The 21,434-nt window shown below is 43.9% G+C and overlaps 1 protein-coding gene across 1 annotated transcript in view; it reads right to left on the bottom strand.

Annotated features, from left to right (window-relative positions):
• ASPSCR1 (ASPSCR1 tether for SLC2A4, UBX domain containing) overlaps window positions 1–21,434 on the bottom strand; it is an 82,610-nt gene that overhangs the window by 40,700 nt on the left and 20,476 nt on the right. Inside the window, exons 8-11 of the mRNA XM_077458861.1 lie at window positions 19,617–19,756; window positions 15,950–16,031; window positions 2,428–2,494; window positions 2,208–2,270 (exon numbers count right to left, since the gene is read on the bottom strand). Of these exons, the coding sequence (XP_077314987.1) occupies window positions 2,208–2,270; window positions 2,428–2,494; window positions 15,950–16,031; window positions 19,617–19,756 (352 nt within the window). The remainder of the gene's footprint in view (window positions 1–2,207; window positions 2,271–2,427; window positions 2,495–15,949; window positions 16,032–19,616; window positions 19,757–21,434) is intronic.

The following is a 21,434-nucleotide window of genomic DNA, read 5'->3' as shown; positions in this document are numbered from 1 at the left end:
TGCGCCGATTACTACTACTAAAGGTGACTGGCAGTGAAGGGGTTAACACTAGGTGGCGCTGTAAGGGTTAAGTGTGTCCTAGGCAGTAATTCTAACTGGGGGGGGATGGGCTATGTGTGACACAACACTGATTACCACTTACAGGGAGCTGTGATCAGTGTCAGTGTCATTAGGCAGATTGGGGAGATGCTTGTTTACATCAGCATTTCCCTGTTCTTTCTCTCCGTGACACGATCGCGGGTATCCCTGCGGACGCCGAATTCGCGGGACCCACGATCAGACACACGGAGCTCGTGGCGGGCGCGCGCCCGCAATCCCAACCTCGCGAGATCACGTAGAGCTACGCGATTTCACGCATCGGAGCCAACCAGCCGCAGTATAACTGCGGGGCTGGTCCGCAAGCAGTTAAACACTGATGAGCACCGATAGGATTAGGTGGCACTGATATGCAGCACTGATTAACACTGATAGGTGGCACTTATTATGCAGCAGTGATAGGATTAGGTGACGCTGATGGGCAATAATATGTAGCACTGATAGGTGGCACTTATGGGCAGGCACTGATATGCAGCACCGATTGGCAATTGCTGGCCTGGCATAATAAAGGATATGAATGAGGAGAGGAAAGGAAGGATTTTGCAATGCTATATGGCATATAGAATTGCAATTTCCTTCCTTTCCTCTCATTATTCCTGTCATTTATCATATAGTATATCCTGCAACGCCCATCTTGGTACACCTTGCACCTGGCTGGGTTTGATAACTCAGTTCTCAGTGCAGAGCTGGTGGGGGACAAAACGCAACATCAGATCGATGCTGCATCCACCTGGGTGAGTTATAAGGCCCTTTTCACACAAGCGGACCGTTTTTGTATGTTTTATATCCATTGACGGATGAAAAAATGGACATCAATGCATCTCTATGGAAAAACAGATGTAAATGAACGATCATCAATTTACATCTATATATCCACTTCAGTCAACATCCTTTTTTTTTTCTTTCTTTTTTTGCCGTTTTTCAGAGCGCATGCGCCGATGTTGTCGGTAGCATCATATATAGTAAAAATCTCCTAAACGGTGCAAGTTTAGGAGATATCTACAGGTATAGGTAAGCCATATTAAAGGCTTTCCTGTAGGTACAATTAAAAAGGAAGATCTTACTTCCTCTTTAAAGGAATTCTGCAAAAAATCTCTAAACTCTTTCCACTTATTAATGGAAAGGGGGAGTTGTGGGGGGTCTGAGCTCTTATCTGAAATCAGCCACACAGAAGGGGACAGGTGTCAGGGGTGAGTAGCAGGGCCGTCTTTAATAGTGATTGGACACCGGGCAAACGTTTTCTTGGGACCCCCCCATACAGTTTCGCTCTCCATCTGCTCTGAGACATACAATAAATAGCAGCTAGACTTAAAAGCAGTTTACTGAATCAGATCAGGAAGCGATTGCGATTGGTTGCCAGAGGTTACAGTGCATTATTACCTTTACTGACTGGTTGCCAGAGGTTACATCACACATTACGGCTCACCGATTAGTTGCTAGATGTTACAGCACATGATTTCTGCTTGTTGATTGGTTGCTAGAGATTATTGTACAGTAATACTGCTCACTGATTGGTTGCTAGAGGTTACAGCACATAATCTCCTCACTGCAGGGGGCATGATATACATATGAATGCCGCCTTTATTTACATATCTATGCCGCCGGATGCTGCTTTTTACATATGAATGCCGGTTATTTACATGTAAACACAGGGTCTGCAGGTGAGTCATCTGTACACAACAATAAGGCAGAGCTGAGCAGCAATAATAGCAGCACTTTACACTGAAATATCAGGACAAAGCAAGGGACTAAAACTTCAAGGGCCAAAGGAATTTAAACTGGGATAGTTGGCAAGTATGAGACAGCTGCTTTGGGCCCCACAACAATGACAGGGCCCAGGGCAGCTGCCTCTTTTGCCTTGCCTTAAAGACGGCCCTGGTGAGTAGTACCCTAAAGTAACATTTGATGACAGCCCCCTAACTGAAACTTCCCACAAAGCTGGTCCCAGGAGAAGAGAATATTAGGTTAGAAAGCTTACATAACAATAATAGTACACTATCAGGAGTGGTATAATATCCATCAAGAATAACAGGACTCAACATATACTTAGATATAGGAGAACAAATATTCAAGAAGTTGAACTTTGTATGTAAAAGATGTTTGTAACGTACACAGATAAAATGGAATCTCAGGTTCTTGCAGGTGGCTCTGGATAAACTCCCTCACTGCTCCAACTGCAAGTAGAAAAAAAAAATAAAAAATAAAAAGAAGAGGGAAAATACCATTTAATAAGTAGAGAAATAAAAATGGAAAAAATAAAATAAACAAATAAAAATGAAAAAAATATAAAAATAAAATAAAAAGTAAAAAAATAAAAAAAGTAATGCATACTGGTTTCTGTAACTCGGAAAAATCCTTGCAAGATGAATCGATCCGGGAAGAGAACTCGAAGGACAACCTGCAAATTAAAATAAATATAATAAACCAAACTGAAGGTAAAAGGGGACTTTGCCACAAAAAAATTAAAATAAAATAAAAGTGCTTTGCACTATTGCAACCCTCCCTCCAGCCACCCCCATCTAATAATAAAATAATTGTAGAATCTCCCTGTGACCTCAATGCCATGTATTCGTAAGAGCGGAGTGGGAAGTCTAGTGTATCTATGTGACCTCTCCAAAAAGACATGCTGGTAGGTTAATTGGCTTCTATCTAAATTGGCGCTAGTATATGAATGTGAGTTAGGGACCTTAGATTGTAAGCTCCTTGAGGGTAGGGACCGATGTCAATGTACAATGTATTATGTAAAGCGTAAATTGAAGGCGCTATATAAGTATCTTAAGTAAATAATAAAAGAAATCTGAAAACCTAACTTCTCCAATTAATTCTCACTTCATCCCACCCCTGCCTCCATGTGTACTACTCCTACTATCACAGCGGCTGGAGGAGGAAAGACCCATTGTGAAAGGGGTCTCAGTGTGCAAGCACTCGGGACTTTCACATCGGGACTGCAGATGAGGCTACTTTCAGGTGCTTTTTTTACCGCTAAAGTGTCAGAAAAATGCCCCAGTGTGAAAGGGGTCTAAGACCTTGTACACACGGTCGGACATTCCCATCACAAAATCAGTCAGATTTTTTCCCCCCCGACGGATTTTGTCCAAAACTGGTGTTGCATACACATGGTGGGACAAAGTTGTCGGAAAGTCAGTTCGTTCGGAACGTGATGACGGTCGTTCGTTACGACGGGACTACGTTGAGGCTAGTAGCCAATAGCTTTGGTCCCGTAATTTGATCTGAGCATGCGTGGCACTTTGTCCGATCGGAATTCTCTACAATCGGACAAAGTCCGATCGGATCATGTCAGAAAATTTTATATCCAGCTCTCAAACTTAGTTGGTCGGACATTCCGACGGAAAAAGTCAGATAGAGCCCACACACTGTCGGATTATCCAACAACACGGTCCGATCGGACATTTTCCATTGGAATATCCGACCTAGTGTACAAGGGCTTGCAGACGTGTACATGCAGCCTTAGGCCCCTTTCACACTGGGGAGGGAGCGGCGTTGGCAGTAAAACGGTGCTATTTTTAGCACCACTTTATCATAGTTTTAGTGGCGGTATTTGGCCACTAGCGGGGCGGTTTTAGCCCCCGCTAGCAGCTGAAAACGGGTTAAAACCACCCGCAAATCGTCGCTGCAGCGGTACTTTGCCGGCGGTATAGCCGCGCTGCCCCATTGATTTCATTGGGCAGGAGTGGTGAAGGAGCGGTATACACGCTCCAAAGATGCTGCTAGCAGGAGTTTTTTTAACATCCTGCCAGCGCACCGCTCCAGTGTGAAAGCCCTTGGGCTTTCACACTGGAGACACAGCAGCGGCTGTTTCAGGGCGCTTTTCAGGCGCTATTTTTAGTGCTGTAACGCCTGCAAAGCGCTCCAGTGTGAAAGGGGCCTTAGTGATTTTAAACATGCCTGGGACAAACATAGGTTCATCTTCAGAATCAAAATCCTGAATAAAATGGGAAGACTCGATGAACCACTTGGCTTTTATTCCTGCCATCACTGTTCTATGTTGCTATGTAATGACAGATTTTGGGCATTTGTAGAAGCAACATTCCACAAGTTTAATTAAAGAAACTCTATCACTTTGCCCATTCAGGGCCAAATGACAGTGTCTGCTGAACGTAAAACCCTCAAGCAAGTCATACTCTCCCATCCATTCCCCTACATCAGCTCCCTACTCAGTCGAAGATGTTGTTCTGTTGCTCCTATCAGGGCTCCTGGGTAAGGGGGAACATATGAACTTCACTATGTGGTGATGCTTGGACCTCAGCGGGCAACTGCCAGGCCGGAACACTGTCCATGGTGAAGGCAGGGCACCGACACCGGAACACTGTCCATGGTGAAGGCAGGGCGCCGACACCATAACCCTGTCCATGGTGAAGGCAGGGCGCCGACACCATAACCCTGTCCATGGTGAAGGCAGGGCGCCGACACCATAACCCTGTCCATGGTGAAGGCAGGGCGCCGACACCATAACCCTGTCCATGGTGAAGGCAGGGCGCCGACACCATAACCCTGTCCATGGTGAAGGCAGGGCGCCGACACCATAACCCTGTCCATGGTGAAGGCAGGGCGCCGACACCATAACCCTGTCCATGGTGAAGGCAGGGCGCCGACACCATAACCCTGTCCATGGTGAAGGCAGGGCGCCGACACCATAACCCTGTCCATGGTGAAGGCAGGGCGCCGACACCATAACCCTGTCCATGGTGAAGGCAGGGCGCCGACACCATAACCCTGTCCATGGTGAAGGCAGGGCGCCGACACCATAACCCTGTCCATGGTGAAGGCAGGGCGCCGACACCATAACCCTGTCCATGGTGAAGGCAGGGCGCCGACACCATAACCCTGTCCATGGTGAAGGCAGGGCGCCGACACCATAACCCTGTCCATGGTGAAGGCAGGGCGCCGACACCATAACCCTGTCCATGGTGAAGGCAGGGCGCCGACACCATAACCCTGTCCATGGTGAAGGCAGGGCGCCGACACCATAACCCTGTCCATGGTGAAGGCAGGGCGCCGACACCATAACCCTGTCCATGGTGAAGGCAGGGCGCCGACACCATAACCCTGTCCATGGTGAAGGCAGGGCGCCGACACCATAACCCTGTCCATGGTGAAGGCAGGGCGCCGACACCATAACCCTGTCCATGGTGAAGGCAGGGCGCCGACACCATAACCCTGTCCATGGTGAAGGCAGGGCGCCGACACCATAACCCTGTCCATGGTGAAGGCAGGGCGCCGACACCATAACCCTGTCCATGGTGAAGGCAGGGCGCCGACACCATAACCCTGTCCATGGTGAAGGCAGGGCGCCGACACCATAACCCTGTCCATGGTGAAGTCAGGGCGCCGACACCATAACCCTGTCCATGGTGAAGTCAGGGCGCCGACACCATAACCCTGTCCATGGTGAAGGCAGGGCGCCGACACCATAACCCTGTCCATGGTGAAGGCAGGGCGCCGACACCATAACCCTGTCCATGGTGAAGGCAGGGCGCCGACACCATAACCCTGTCCATGGTGAAGGCAGGGCGCCGACACCATAACACTGTCCATGGAGGAGGCAGGGCGCCGACACCATAACACTGTCCATGGAGGAGGCAGGGCGCCGACACCATAACACTGTCCATGGAGGAGGCAGGGCGTCGACACCATAACACTGTCCATGGAGGAGGCAGGGCGCCGACACCATAACACTGTCCATGGAGAAGGCAGGGCGCTGACACCCTCCAATGCCAGGCGAACTCCCGCACATGGAACAGCACAAGCTAAGTGACTATGCTCTGCTGGGGTTGGTGGACTATCAGAAGTCACTGTCACTTTACCCCGGATAGTCAAAGTGACAGTTTCCCTTTAAATAAATTAAAAGTTCAGCTTTAAAACTGCCCTGAAATCCTGATTAGATTACAAAGACATATTTACGGAGTTCTGACATGACTTATCAGCATAAAATTAAAAAAATATAAAAATCCCCAGAGCTGCAAACTATAAAAATGTAATTGGTTTCACATTGCCCAGAGACTTTTATTCAGTGCAAATAAAAGGAGATCAAATCGCTTACATAAGAGCCATAAATCTGACAGAAGCAAGCACAAAACGATATAAAACTTCCAAAAAAAGAGGGTTTTATTTTTTGTTGCATAAGATTCAATAAACCTGTCCATTTACTCTATTTCAGTAGCTATGGCACTATTGATCTCCATCTTTGGCCAGGTTTATCGTTGGTCTTGAATACCTCCTGAAAAACAGCTGTGCTCTTTTTGGGCCGTGAGCCTTCTAGCTATAGATCTGCATTGTGAGATCATCTAAGGAACTGTTGCCTCTGACTACTAGTCTCAGGCCTTCTTAGCACCATACATGCAGAAAAACTAAATTTAAAAAAAACATGCAAATTTCACTTGCATGGAATATTTTGGCCTTATTCACACCATGTTTAGAGACGTGCATATTTATTACATAGGTCTCTGCAAGGACACAAAGAAAACTATTGTATTCTATATCTACTGTTCACACCAGAACACTGCTGTCATATGAGGGTTTTGTTCTATGCAGGAATCTGCAACATAAATTCCTTGCAAGGGCACAAAGAAAACAATTGTTGTCAATGTGCCTTGTTCAAACCACAATGTTGCCATCAGGTGCGTTTTTTTCTGCCCAGAAAACTGCATACATGTTGCAGCTTTCTGCGCAGAAAAAAATCTGCACGATACCAGGTGTTGTGGGTTTGTGCCCTTACATAGACAGATGCAGAAAATCTAATGTCTCTGGAATAGATGAATTAGGCCTTTTGAGAGCTGTAGTGAGATTTGGTGATGTCACTCTGTGCCGTTCACAGTTCTCCTTGCTGAAGAGGAAGCTGTACCTGGGAACCTGCAGTGCAAGGATCTCCCTGCTTCTGCTTCATCCACCGCCTGGATCGATTTTCTTCAATTTTTCTACTGCTTCTTGAATATCCATCCACAAGTCATTATGTGCCAGTAAAGCCCTGCCTCTATCAAGATGGCTACATTCACAAAGATGCAGTGCTGGAGGCAAGTCTGCAACGGGGAAAATATCAGCTGCAGGGGGCCCACAGGCAATACTGGGGTCTAATCCACATATACCAAAAAAAAAAAAAAAAAAGTTTTTACATCAGGATGCCATGAAGAAGCTGAGGATCTGATGTTCAGGCTGGCGGTGTCTCCACTAGCACTCAATATATAGATTCAAAAGGGATAAACAACTGGAAACTCTGTATCATCCCATTGCAGAAGTATGTATTGCAGCCTTTCTCAACCTTTCTACCTAAGGGGAACCCTTAAAATAATTTTCAGGTATCAGGGGAACCGCTGATAAAACTCATTCATTGGGGGTCAATGGGAACAATGCCTCCTACTTTGGTGGTCAGTGAGAAGAATGCACTTTTTTTTTTACAGTGGTGGCAAGAATGCCCCCCTTACAGAGAGCTACAAAGAGCATTGGTGTCATACCACTGGCTCCTCCAAGTGACTTTGGCTCAGAACTATGTAGGCACCATCAAACAGGAGGTAAATCACTCACAGCTCAGGGAACCCCCTAGCCACCTCTGGAGGAACCCTAGTTGAGAATGGCTGATGTATTGGTTACAGCAGGGGTAGGCAACCTGGGGCCCTCCAGCTGTTTTGGAACTACATTTGCCATGAGGCATTAGAAGGCTGGCAGTTACAATTACTCTCACAGGAATAGTTCTGCAACAGCTGGAGGGCCCCAGGTTGCCTACCCCTGGGTTACAGGGTAAATACAGCCATGACCAAGGCCTCACAGCCGAAACGCGTAAGGGTATTGATTTTGTGTCTACCCTAAAAAAAATAAAAAAACACAACACTGGCAAAAAGAGATCCCATGTGATCTTGTCCTAAAGGAGGAATGCAGGTAGGTACACACAGCTTACAGCAACACAAGAAAAGCTAAAGGAACTGCAGGGAGTAGAAAAGGAGATGACAGAATATATATGGCAATTTGTCCAAGCAACATTACCAGCACATTCAGAAAAATAAAATAAACCTGAAGTTCTGAAACAAGAATATCTCCACCGAGGCCAACATATGGTGCCGACATACCTTCAAGCCTTTATCATTACCCATAAATATTTTTTATAGTACAGAACCCAGCATGCCATCAGAAAGATGTCTTGAACCTGATTTAGCAGCAGAAGCACAAAACACAGAATTGTTTCTAATTAAAGACCGCAAGAATTATCTCGAGACCTGGACCGCACAGGCCCCCTTCCGTCTAACAGCCTCTTCTTGGACTGATCTCCTAAAATAACCCCATTCTTTGCGACATGATGTTTTTCCCTATTTAGCAGTAAAGGACGTCGGTAACAGCCGCAATTATGGGAAACGGAACGTAAATACAAAAAGGTTCCAGCAAGGCAAAGATCAAAGTGGGGGTTTTGTACTGGAAATAGTAATTTCTCAGGATTAAAGCTCCGCTTTGATAGCTCCTGAAATAACCAGAATTAGAATGCCATGTGCCTGATTATGTGGCAATCTTCCACCGCACACAACACTGTAGAAGAGCAAAACCTAAAAAAGACAATTCAATACTTACAAAAGGTAAGTTCACTTACACAAACAGAGCTTAATGTACAGGTGCATCTCAAAAAATTAGAATATCATCAAAACTTTATTTTATTTCAGTAATTCAATAAAAAATAAAAAAAGTGAAACTCATATTAGATTCATTCCACACAGAGTGATATATTTCAAGCATTTTTTTTCTTTTAATTTTGAGGATTATGGCTTGCAGCCAGTGAAAGCCCAAAAGTCAGTATCTCAGAAAATTTGATTACATAAGACCATTAAAAAAAAAATACATTTTCATTACAGAAATGTTGGCTTACTGAAAAGTATGTCCATGGACAGTATAGTATGCACTCAATACTTGGTTGGGGCTCCTTTTGCATGAATTGCTACATCAACGCGGCGTGGCATGGAGGTGATCAGCCTGTGGCACTGCTGAGATGTTATGGAAGCTCAGGTTGCTTTGATTGCAGCCTTCAGCTCATCTGCATTTTCGAGTCTGGTGTCACTCATCTTCCTCTTGACAATACCCCACAGATTCTCTATGGGGTTTAGGTCAGGAGAGTTTGCTGGCCAATCAAGCACAGTGATACCATGATCATTAAACCAGGTATTGGTTCTTTTGGCAGTGTGGGCAGGTGCCAAGTCCTGCTGGAATATGAAATCAGAATCTCCATAAAAGCTGGTCAGAAGAGGGAAGCATGACATGCTTTAGAATTTCCTGGTAGAGGGCAGCGCTGACTTTGGACTTGATAAAACACAGTGGACCAAAACCAGCAGATGACATAGATCCTCAAATGAATGAATGAATGAATGTATGAATGAAATACTTGTATAGCGCACAATGCGAACTGAATTGCCTCTAGGCGCTGTGGCGAGCTTTGATCATCTGCTAAAAGAGGAAGGTCTTGAGTTTTTTCCTAAAAGCCAGGTGATTTTCTTCCAGGCGGATGTTGATTGGTAGAGCATTCCATAGCCGAGGACCTTGGACAGCGAATCTCCGATCCCCCTTGGATTTATACCGGGTTTTGGGCACGAGGAGGAGGTTCTTGTTGGCTGATCGAAGACTGCGGTTTGGTGTGTAATGATTTATTTTCTCCATTAGGTATTGCGGAGCTTCTCTATGCACGCATTTGTGGGTGAGGCAAAGGGTCTTGAACGTGATCCGATTTTTTACGGTTAGCCAATGTAAGCTCCTCAGCGAAGGAGAGATGGATTCCCAGGGTTTTTTTTCCTGTTATCAGCCTTGCCGCCATGTTTGGGATCAGTTGTAATTGCGCAAGTTGATATTGTGGTAATCCTATGTAAAGCGAGTTTGCGGACTGTGGAAAAATCACACTGAACCTCTTGCAATTTGGATTCAGTGCCTCTCCACTCTTCCTCCAGACTCTGGGACCTTGATTTCCAAATAAAATGCAACATTTACTTTCATCCAAAAAAAAAAAAAGGGCCACTAAGCAACAGTCCAGTCCTTTTTCTCCTTAGCCCAGGTAAGATGCTTCTGATATTGTTTCTGGTTCAGGAGTGGCTTGACACAAGGAATGCGACAATTATAGCCAATGTCATGGATACATCGGTGTGTGGTGGATCTTGAAGCACCGACACCAGCCGTAGTCCACTCCTTGTGAATCTCCCCCAAATTCATGAATGGCCTTTGCTTCACAATCCTCTCGAGGCTGTGGTTATCCCTTTTTTTTCTACCACACGTTTTCCTTGAACTCAAATTTCCAATAATATGCTTGGATACAGCACTCTGAACAGCCAGCTTATATGGCAATGACCTTTTGTGACTTGCCCTCCTTGTGAAGGGTGTCAATGACTGTCTTCTGGTCAACTGTCAGGTCAGCAGTCTTCAACATGATTGCGTAACCTACTGAACCAGACTGAGAGACCATTTAAAGGCTCAGGAAACCTTTACAGGTGTTTTGAGTTAATTACCGTAGCTGATTAGAGTGTGACACCATAAGTATACAATATTGAACTTTATCACAATATTCTTAATTTCTGAGATACTGAATTTTGAAGGAGAAGGGATCTCACCGCTCCAGGAGCACACATGTAGGCTGTAAACTGTCTCTTCGGCTGGGAAGCCACAGGTGCTGGCTATTACCACTAGCAACAGATGAAAAACAAGCTCTGGACTGCCGCACTCTTCAGAAAACCACTTTCTTTTATTGGAAAATCATATCACAGCTCAACAAACACAGCGATTAAGGAAAAATTGCTGACGTTTCGCACTAGCTGTAGTGCTTATTCATAAGCATGAATAAGCACTACAGCTAGTGCGAAACGTCAGCAATTTTTCCTTATTCGCTGTGTTTGTTGAGCTGTGATGTGATTTTCCAATAAAAGAAAGTGGTTTTCTGAAGAGTGCGGCAGTCCAGAGCTTGTTAAGCCATAATGTTAAGCCATAATCTCAAGATCAAAAGAAAGAAATGCTTAAAATGCATCACTGTGTGTGTGTGTGTATTGAATCTATATACGAGTTTCACTTTTTTAATTTAAATACTGAAAAAAATTTACTTTTTAATGATATTCAAATTATTTGGGATGCACCTGTATTCTACGCATTAAGGCAAAAAAAAAAACCTTCTGCATGCAGTTCCCTCCCAGTCCCACCAAAATACTTACCTGAGCCCAATCTCAATCCAGCGATGTGCACCAGAGCAGAGTACCTGTGTGCCAGGATGACGGTGCCCCTCCGCATTTACAGGATTGACATCATCCTGTGCCGGACAATGAGGATGGCTGCAGCCCAACACCCGGTAGAAGCTGGGTAGGAGATGCTGGTACCAGCCAGGGCGATTCTAAAGGCTGAAGGTTGCTCCCCCCTCACTGCTGTCAATCACAGCCAGTGAGGAGGGGAGCAGCGGGCAGAGCCAAGCCCCACTCAGTGTGTCTTATGGATACACAAAGCTAGAGCTCAGGGGCAAGCACGCACAAGTGCCCTTATGACAAGTGACTTGCTATGGGGACACTCCGCGGGGGGGGGGGGAGCCAGGAGTGCCAGCGGGAGACCCGAGAAGAGGAGGATTAGGGCTGCTCTGTGCAAAACCATTGCACAGAGCAGGCAAGTACAAAATGTTTATCATTTTTTATTATGTTTACCTTCAGTATCACTTGACCCTGAACAAGTATATAGATCAGGAGTTTTGAATTCACTCCAACTCTAATCTGCATGCTGGGTTTCAGAGACTCAAACAACCAGGCAACTAACATTTAAACCAGGCGGAGACAGAAAGTGCAGTTAAAAAAATATCACACCTTTAATGAAATATCAAAAATAACAGTTCAGGAACGTAGTCAAAAACAGAAGCCAGGGAATGGATGCCAGAGAGGGTAATCAGACAAGCCAGGGTCAGGAAATCAGAAGTCAGTGTAGTCAGGAGCAAAAATCAGGAAGAGGGATCAAAGTCAGCTAGGCCAAGCCATACACAGAAACACACTGGAGATCATAGACCAAGCAAGGGCAAGGAGGAAATAAGCTAAGCTGCTTAAATAACAAAAAGGGGCAGGCTGTAGGCTGGACCAATGACGCAAGTTAATGGTAACCAAGTGAGTCACTGTGGAAACAACGAGTGGTAATTAACCGACAGCTGTGCAGCTTCAGAGCACTGAAAGAAAAGTAGCAAGAGCCCAGCCCCGACACACTTATTCTACCATACTAACCACATTCAAAGTCAGATTTGGCGATGTCATTACTGTGCTGTTCACTGTTCTCCTTGCTGGAGGCTCCAACATAAGAAAGCAAAGCCCTACCACCAAGATGGCCACCTCCACACAGGGACACAGTGCAGCACAGGGCATGGTAAGTCAGTAATGAGAAGGATCAGCTGCAGAGTGACCACAGGCAAAGAAGGTTATTAGTCTGCCTGCCTTTTTTTAGGCAGTTGCTCTTTAAGCACTACAAAAAAAATGTTGGCACTATATACAAGTAAAATAAACACCATAGATAATTCCCCCACACTGCCCATAAGGAGAAAGGCTAGCGCCATGAAAGCCGCTCAGTTTTGAAAAGTCATTGCCGATTTGGCAAATATTTCAAACACGCTGCTTCATGTGTCTTTCCTTGTGCCCTGGACGGAGCTCAGAGAGGATGAAGAGAAGGTGAAAGAAGCGATTGCTGTAATGACACATATGTTCTGTTTACCCGGGCCGCTGCTGGAAAGCACAGGTCACACAGAAGTATTCCAAATGGAAAATGGCAGACCTAAATCTGTTTCCCTTCTATAAACAGAGGCTGCTTATTGATATAGGGATCAATAATCCCCCCTGGGTAATTACATTTTCTTAGTCATTTCCCTTAAGGGGGGAAAGATATAGGAAAGGTCTGTTTTGCTTTTGAAGCTGAACTCTAGGTAAATGGCTAAATACATATGAAATGCACCAGTGAGCTCGGTAACACCGAAAAAGCCAGGATGATCACGCAGTTCTTTAAAAGGTTAAGAAAGAACTCTTCACAACAGCTAGCCAAGTGCAGAACACTCTCCAGAAGCTATTATTGCTGTGGTGCCCAAGGCTGAGAAGGACCCGAAGTTATTCACTCCTTAATGTGGATGCAAAAACTAAAATCAACTAAATTCAGTAATTTGGTCTCTAGAGCACAGAAAACAGTCCGGGTTCATGCCGGGTAGGGGCACCGACATCAATACTCGTGGTCTATTTTCGTAACATTGTCTATTTCTGATGAGGACTTGGCTGGGGTGGTGGCCTCGGTCAATGCGGAGAAGGCCTTTGACTCTCTGTAATGGGATATTTTGTGGCAGGCGCTCCGCTGGTTTGGATTTGGCCCCAACTATCATGGATCAAACTGCTGTATGCGGCCCCTGTGGCTCGGTTGTAGACCAATGGGACTTTCCCCTTTGCAGAGGGACTAGACAGGGCTGCCCTCTATCCCAGGGGATGTTTTCCCTGGCGATTGAGCCTCTGGTGGTTTTTATTCACTCCTTAGATACGGTAAGTGGATTGGTGGTGGGACCTCTGATGGAACGCGGGTCATTGTATGCCGATGATACTTCCTTGTATCTGAGTGATGCCTCAGAGTCCCTATTGGCAGCACTAGGGACCATTGACTTGCAGATAAAAGCGATGTACTTGAACAAATGACACATAAAATTTACACAGCAAATTCATTTTCTTTATTTAAATCAGGGGTTTAGGGCAAGTTTACTGTCCTTCAGACTTTGGGGGGGGGGGGGGGGGGTGGCAGACTGTGGCCAGTAGGAGTAGAGAAGGCCCCAGGGTCTTTGGAACAATGCCTCAGGCTTGGGGGTAGAAAATGACATATTGCCCATGGTGAGGAGGAGGGGGAATCATGTCCCATCACTGGTAATAGTGGAAGGAACAGTACCCCATCGGTGGGAGGAATAGTGCCCCATCAGATGAAAAAGACTGGCTCATGAGCCAGAGCATACCACAACATCTGTGAAGCATGGTGGAGGCAGTGGGATTGACGATATCGCTGCTCCGGCCACTCACAGCGCCGGAGCAGCGATACCCGGAAGACACACCGAGGGAACATGTCAGCTCCCTCGGCGTGGATCGGGCCAGATGTCGGGGGCCTCGTTCTAAGGAAAGTATTTATACTAGCTCATTATGCCTTTTCCTTTGCAGGTCAAAAAAAAATAAAAACTTCAGCGGGTTTACTACCGCTTTAACGTGGAGCAGACATGGACAGAGCCCGCTCTGCTCTATGGGCGGTGGGATGTAAACAGATCGGCTGTCCATTTACACCCAACTGCCCGCCGATCTGCCTAGACGGAGGGGAACGGATCTCCTTCCATTAGAGATTAGTGTGTACACCGCTCCTTCACCACTCCAAAGATGCTGCTAGCAGGACTTTTTTTTAGCGTCCTGCCAGCGCACTGCTCCAGTGGGAAAACCCTCTGGGGTGCTTTGCAGGCGCCATTTTTAGCACTGTTGTGCCTGCAAAGCACCCCAGTGTAAAAGGGGTCTAAGACAGATATTGAAAACGACAGACATCACAGTTTGGAGGGGGAAAATTTTGTTGTTTTTTTACGGTCTGTGCCTGGTAAGGGAGACTTCCCCTCAATTCCTGTCCTGGAGACACAACCAGAAATCAGAGGAAATCCCATCCAAGACCGTTATCGACCCAACAGGGATCCCAGTTGGAAAAATTTACCCTCACTCCTTGTTCTCGTGACAACTATACTAGTGGGGACGGAGACAGCAATACGAACAGGGGGGCAAAAAAAAAAAGGAAAGGAAAACATTTAATAAATAAATTGATATATATCTATATATCTATATATCTATATATATATATATATATATATATATATATATATATATATATATATATCTCTATCTCTATATCTATCTATATATATATATATATATAAAAAAATATTATGATATATTATATATATATATATATATATATATATATATAATAAAAAATATTATGATTAATATATATATATTATAAAAAATATAATTTTATATTTAAATAATAATATTTTAATTAAATTTTTATACTATATATATTATAATATATATATATATATATATATATATATATATATATATATATATATATATATATATATATATATATATTTTTATATATATATATATATATATATATATATATATATATATATATTAATTATAATATTTTATATATTATAATATTTTATATATATTAATTATATTTTTTATTATATATATATATATATATATATATATATATATATAAAAAATTATATTTTTTATTATATATATATATATTAATCATAATATTTTTTATAATATATATATATATATTAATCATAATATTTTTTAATAATATATATATATATATATATATATATATATATATATATATATATATATATATATATATATATATATATACGTTCACATTGGAGACACAGCAGTGGCTCTTTCAGGGCACTTTGCAGGCGCCATTTTTAGCACTGTTGCGCCTGCAAAGTGCCCCAGTGTGAAAGGGTCTAAATAATAATAATAAAAATAATAATGATGATTGTGCTGTACAGGGTGACAGCGAAGCAAAGTTATACGACAGCTTGAGAGCTGCGAGTTTCCAGAGCTCGTTCTAAAACTGCCTAAAAAAAATCAAAAGACTCCCAAAAGCTCATTTCCTCTGCTGGTGTTGACAGGTGAAAGCTGTTATCTGCATTATCCTCCCACACTTGTTCTTTCGGATAATGTATCTAACTAGAGTGTCCTGCCAATTTCCTCACTCATCCTTCAATGCGAGTTTTAGATAAGGAATGTAAATAGCAGGGAGAAATAATCCTTGGATGTGCTAGGTATCGGATTCCTACCTTTGGGTATCTCTCCACTTTTTCCTTCAGCTGTGTTTCCCTTAAAGCTTTAGTCATTAGCGGGGCTTCCTCCAGACGATGTCTGAGAAGAGAACATAGGAAGAGATAAAACGGCTCACAATGTGCAGTGAAATCAGAGTAAAGCTGGCCATAGATGGGAGAGACTTTAAAAACGAAAAAAAAGTCTTAGGGAAAATTCTCAGAACATTCTCAAAGCATTTGTTTGTCGTTTTTTGAAAAGATTTCCTTTGCTTTTAACATTTGATTTTGGAATTAATAGACTTTACTGAAAGAACACCAAATACACTGTTAGACATTTTCCCATCCTGCTCCTTTGAATTTTCTCATCGCTGCACTCGAAAATGAACGTAGATTTGACCCCCACTACTGTTTAGAAAAGAAAAAAAACTTTATTAGAACTTGCCCATCTATGGCCAGCTTAACCATTTCCATACCGGGCACTTTCCCCCTCTTCCTGCACAGGCCAATCTGCAGCTTTCAGCATTGTTGCACTTTGACAATTGAGCGGTCATGCAACGCTGTACCCATATGAAAATTTCACACAAATAGAACTCTCCATGGGTTTTTTTTTTTTTTTGCTAAACAAACGAAAAAAGACCGAAAATTTACAGGAAAAAAAACTTTTCTAAGTTATAAAAAATTATTAATTATATTATAAAATTTAGCAAAAAAAATATTACAGTATTTAATCGGCGTATAACACACACTTTTTCCCCCTTAAAATAAGGGGGAAATCGTGGGTGCGTAATTATACGCTGTTCCCTGCTGCCTCAGAGTGGAATGAGGGGACGAGCGCCACTGGATTACACACAGCCGCAATCTCCTGTGTATCCGGCGCTCAGTCACACACAGTCCCGCCCCCCTGGCTCGGCATTGGACCACTGCTCTGGCCATCATATGAGCCGGCGGGACCGTGAGTGACTGAGCACCGGACATGAGATTGCAGATCTGTGCCATCCAGCACTGGGGCGGCTGCAATCATCTGCAAAGGAGAGGCTGCAGATATGTACTAAACAGGCTGCAATCATGGGCATGTTAGAGGCTGCAGATGGGCATGTTAGAGGCTGCAATAATGGGCACTAAACAGGCTGCAATAATGGGCATAGATTAGGCTGCATTGATGGGCACTGACGCTTATTTTCAAATTTAAGTTTTTTTTCCTGAAACTTCCCACTCAAAGTTAAGGTGCGTGTTATATGCCGATAAATACAGTCATTTTTCTCCGTCACCGATGTGTGCTTATCACGCTGCACTAATGAGGCCGCACTGATGATCAGTTCCCCGATTACCTGTGTACATGTCCCCCATCACACTAGCAGTTTACCGTATCTCCTCACGCTGTGACAGCGCCTGAGCGCTTAGATGGATCCAACCTATCCCTCCCTCAGTGCATTACTGGATATGATTAGTCAACCCCATTTTGTCCTATAAGAAATAACTATATGAATATGAAGGGTTGTTTTAAAAAAAAAAATATGGGACATCTGGAGTTTATCAGCTCTAACTGTATAGAACATTAAAGAGGAACTGCTGTCTGGTCACATAATTTGTAATAAAAACATCTTTGCACTCTGAAGCTTCCCTCCAACCACTTTGCATATTATTTTTTATATACTGTGATTCTGTACTTGCCAAATATGCTGCAGAAATCTCCCTCCATTTTTACTGTGGGCAGCTGAAGCTGCTGCCTGTTCACTTCTTGGATTTACAGACACACACCTCCAGCTCTGCAGCTCTCATTGGACCGCATATGGCTCACCCCAACCCCCCCCCCCCCCTTCCTCAAACTCTCACGAGAGAGAGCTGTGCATGATGTCATAAGCCTAGGCTTTTTACCAGACAAGAAACAGGAAGTGGGCTGTATTAAGTATTTACTGTCAGAAAAAAAAAAATGTTTCACTATCCAAAAGTTAAAACAACAAGGGCAGAAGATTTAATAGACGGAAAGTTGAAAAAATGACTAAAGTTCCGCTTTAAGCTATGTTTATGTGATTTCACTGACTTGAATTCACAGACCTTGCAATAGCCATTGCTTCCATTATAATCCCTATATGCATTACCCTCCAATCGATAATACACCTGACCTATTTATGGTTGTTTGGTCTCTACAGTTGTGAAACAAAATGTTTTTAAAATGTCTTGCTCTATTAACACAATTCACTCTGTAACTGATAAAAAAAAAAAAAACATAATTCTTTTTTGTAAACTGTACTTGTACCTTTTGCAATAAAAAGAGCTTAAAAAAAAAAAAAAAAAAAAAAAAAAAAAAAAAGAAGAGAAAAGCAGCCCACAGATGAATACATTCTTTTAAATTCAACCAGCAGATAAATGAAAAAAACTGACTTCATTCCCCCATCCACACACTTGATGTGGATAGGTGAATCCTCCCAGCCTCCCGGTCGTCAGAATACATTGATCAGCGTTGCATGCTATAGCCTGCAGCGACGATCGAGCTGGGAAAATCCGATTGGGCGATTGTACAGAAGTGGAATGATAGGTCAACTTCTGTAAAACCAAAAGTACTCATACATGGATCTATTCGTCTGGTCCCTGCTGAACCAGTCAAATTTCGATCCATGTAAGGTGAACTTAAGCAGTTTCAGTGCAGGAGAGGAGCCTGTACAACCGTGAAAGACCAAAAGGTAAGGCTGGAGTTCAGATTCAGATTCAAAGTTCACTTAACCATTTTTTTTTCCCGCTCCGGTTAAGTCACGTGATCCTGCAGCTCTGTGTAAGGAGAAGCTTGGCAATGGCTCTCAATTCCAGGAGTCCTTAAGTCAACCTTAGGCTTCAATAACCCAGCCTCCTCTCCCCTGCAGCAGCTGCTTACTGACACAGGGGAGCTGGAGCTGCAGGAACACATGAACAAGCTGAAGCAGATTTAAAAAAAGAGAAGTACAGAATTTTTTTTTTATACAGGTTTGGAAGGATAGATTGGAGGAGGGACGGAACATTTTTAGGAATAATTATATATATATATATATATTTTTTTTTTTTTTTTTTTTAGGCTTTTCTTCCATTTTAAAGTGGAGCTCCACCCAAAAGGGTGACATGCTGCTTATTTGCCTCCCCCCCGTTGCCACATTCGGCACCTTTCGAGGTGGGGCACCCACTACCACTTCCGGCTGACTTCGCCATGGTGGACTCATCTGGAATTTCGGCTCCCCTCCTCCTTCCCCCGCCGTCGGGCCATTCAAGAAGCATAGCGTGCTTCGTGCATGCGCAGTAGGGAACCAGCTGTGAAGCCGCAAGGCTTTCACTACTGGTTTCCCTTGTCCGAAATGGTGGCGTCCCTGGACAGGTAAGTGTCTGAACATTAAAATTCAGCAGCTACAGTATTTGTAGCTGCTGACTTATTTCTTTTCTGATGGAGCCTGGAGCTCCACTTTAAGCATACATCTCAAGGAAATGTATTAACAAATGCCATGATCTAGGAGCTCTTGAGCAGCCAAGGTGACCTTATGCTTTAAAAATGACTCTCTGGCTCCGAGATCAGATTACTAGGCTCCTGGATTCTACATTATTGTGTCCACCTCTGCATTACTTCATCAATCAGATACAAAATGCTTATGCACCCATCCCACAGAACACATGTACTGGAAAAAAAACAAAAAAAAAAACGGATCTGTAAAGAAAGTCTTTTTACCTTACATTTTTGAGTTCAGCAAACCTTCTTCTCACATCATCTACTGTGACCTCAAAAAAATCATCAGGTAGATCCTTATCATTGGCACGTATATCCTGCTCCAAATCCAGGTGGCACACAATGGGCTCTCTGTCTAGAGACTGCAAGGCAAAACATGAAAATGGATTTAAATGTTGGACCAGAAAGTACCTTTGCTTAGGATATTTTACAGAAAGGTCTTACAGATGGCCATACACTGAGGGGTATTGGATTGTTTTGACCTTAACAATTAGAAATATGATGCTACATTCATTTACATCTACTATTTAGATATTTAGAGCATTTTAAGTCATGTCCTCAGTGTTGCAAACAACACTTCACCAACAGCAGTGCCCAGGTGGAGATCTGCCTTTCTAGTGAAAACTGCAACCCCCCCCCAAGCAGCTCAGAGCGGAGGATTGTTAACCTTGCAGGCTCTGCTTGTGTAGTATAATCACTGCACGGGCAGAAAGAGGGATGTGAGCGGTCTGACAGGTCACATCTCATACAACAAGGTCATCATACCTGGTCAGAATCTGTGGAAGTTTTCTATATGAAGAACTGCCGCATTTCCTCAAATCTGGAAGGTGAGGTTACGCTGGACCCCCTCCAACCCCCCCCCCCCCCGTCCCACTGTATCAGGGTCCCGTCAGCCACCGGGACACCGCTTCCGTGGTATGGGGACTTGAAATCCCCATGGCTTAATCTCCTATCCATACCTCTCAGCATGTATGCATAGGAGGTATTCTCACTGGTCAGCATGGACGGCACTGACCAAGTAGACTTTACAGATTTTCTGTTGTAAAGGTGAACTTACCCTTTAAAAAAAGGACAGACCTGCACTACTTTCCATTTCACTTTGAAATACAGTCTGGCGAGGGTGGCGCAGATAGACCTGAAGTAGGTCTATCTGCTCTGTTAATGTGGCGCACGCCACACCTGACAGTTTCCTGCACCCCTTAGAATGTTAAAAGCGTAATGCAAAGTTAATGCTCTGGATTTTCTACTAGGTCTTCTGTACCCTCTCCTTAGCCCTCAATGGACAGTTACAGTAGAGTAACTAAAGGCCAATGATCGCATTAGAAAGTCTTAAAGCGACCCCTCACATTCTATACATGCAATCCAGTTCAAATACTTAAAGAGGCCCTGTTGCCAGACCATTTAAACCACAATCTTCCCATGACATTAGCTGTGCATAGAACATATTTTTTGCATGTTGTTTACCTGTAAAATCCTCCCCTGAAGCTGCTGCTAGACATGACAATCTTGGATATCATGTTAACAGCCCCCGCAGCCTCAGAGCAGTCACTCTGATGCTTCAGAGTATTCCCCTACCGCTCCCCCCCACCCCATATTAGGTTACGTTTAGCGAGGTGGGGAATGGCGGAGGAGCTGGGCCAGCATGGAGATTACTTAGAAACTCCCAGAAGAGAAGGTTTTGACATGCAAAAGGGCTTCCCGTTCCCCTGCCTCCTGTCCCTTTTAGAAGTTCTAAATGCCGGGAGGCAGGCATTCCGATCTAGTGACTGCTGTGATTGGCTGTCTCAGCAGTCACATGATCAGAAAGCTCCCGATCACAGGTAGGCATCAGGAGCTTTCCGATACTCGCTAGCAACTGTGCTGCGAGTGCACTCTCACCATAGAAATTTTTACATTTGGGAGGCATATACACGGCCAATCGGTGTTAAAGCCCACCTGCTGAGAATCTGCATATATGCGTATGGCCGGTGGGAAGAAGTTAAAACATCTGCAGATACAGAAAAATACCTGTCGATCTGGCAGAAATGTGCTCAGCTGTTA

Source organism: Lithobates pipiens, unplaced genomic scaffold (genome assembly GCF_037356315.1).
Source record: "Lithobates pipiens isolate NorthernLeopardFrog02 unplaced genomic scaffold, aLitPip1_a1.2 Scaffold_28, whole genome shotgun sequence".
Lineage (NCBI taxonomy): Eukaryota > Metazoa > Chordata > Amphibia > Anura > Ranidae > Lithobates > Lithobates pipiens.
This window is presented reverse-complemented; position numbering and strand designations above follow the sequence as displayed.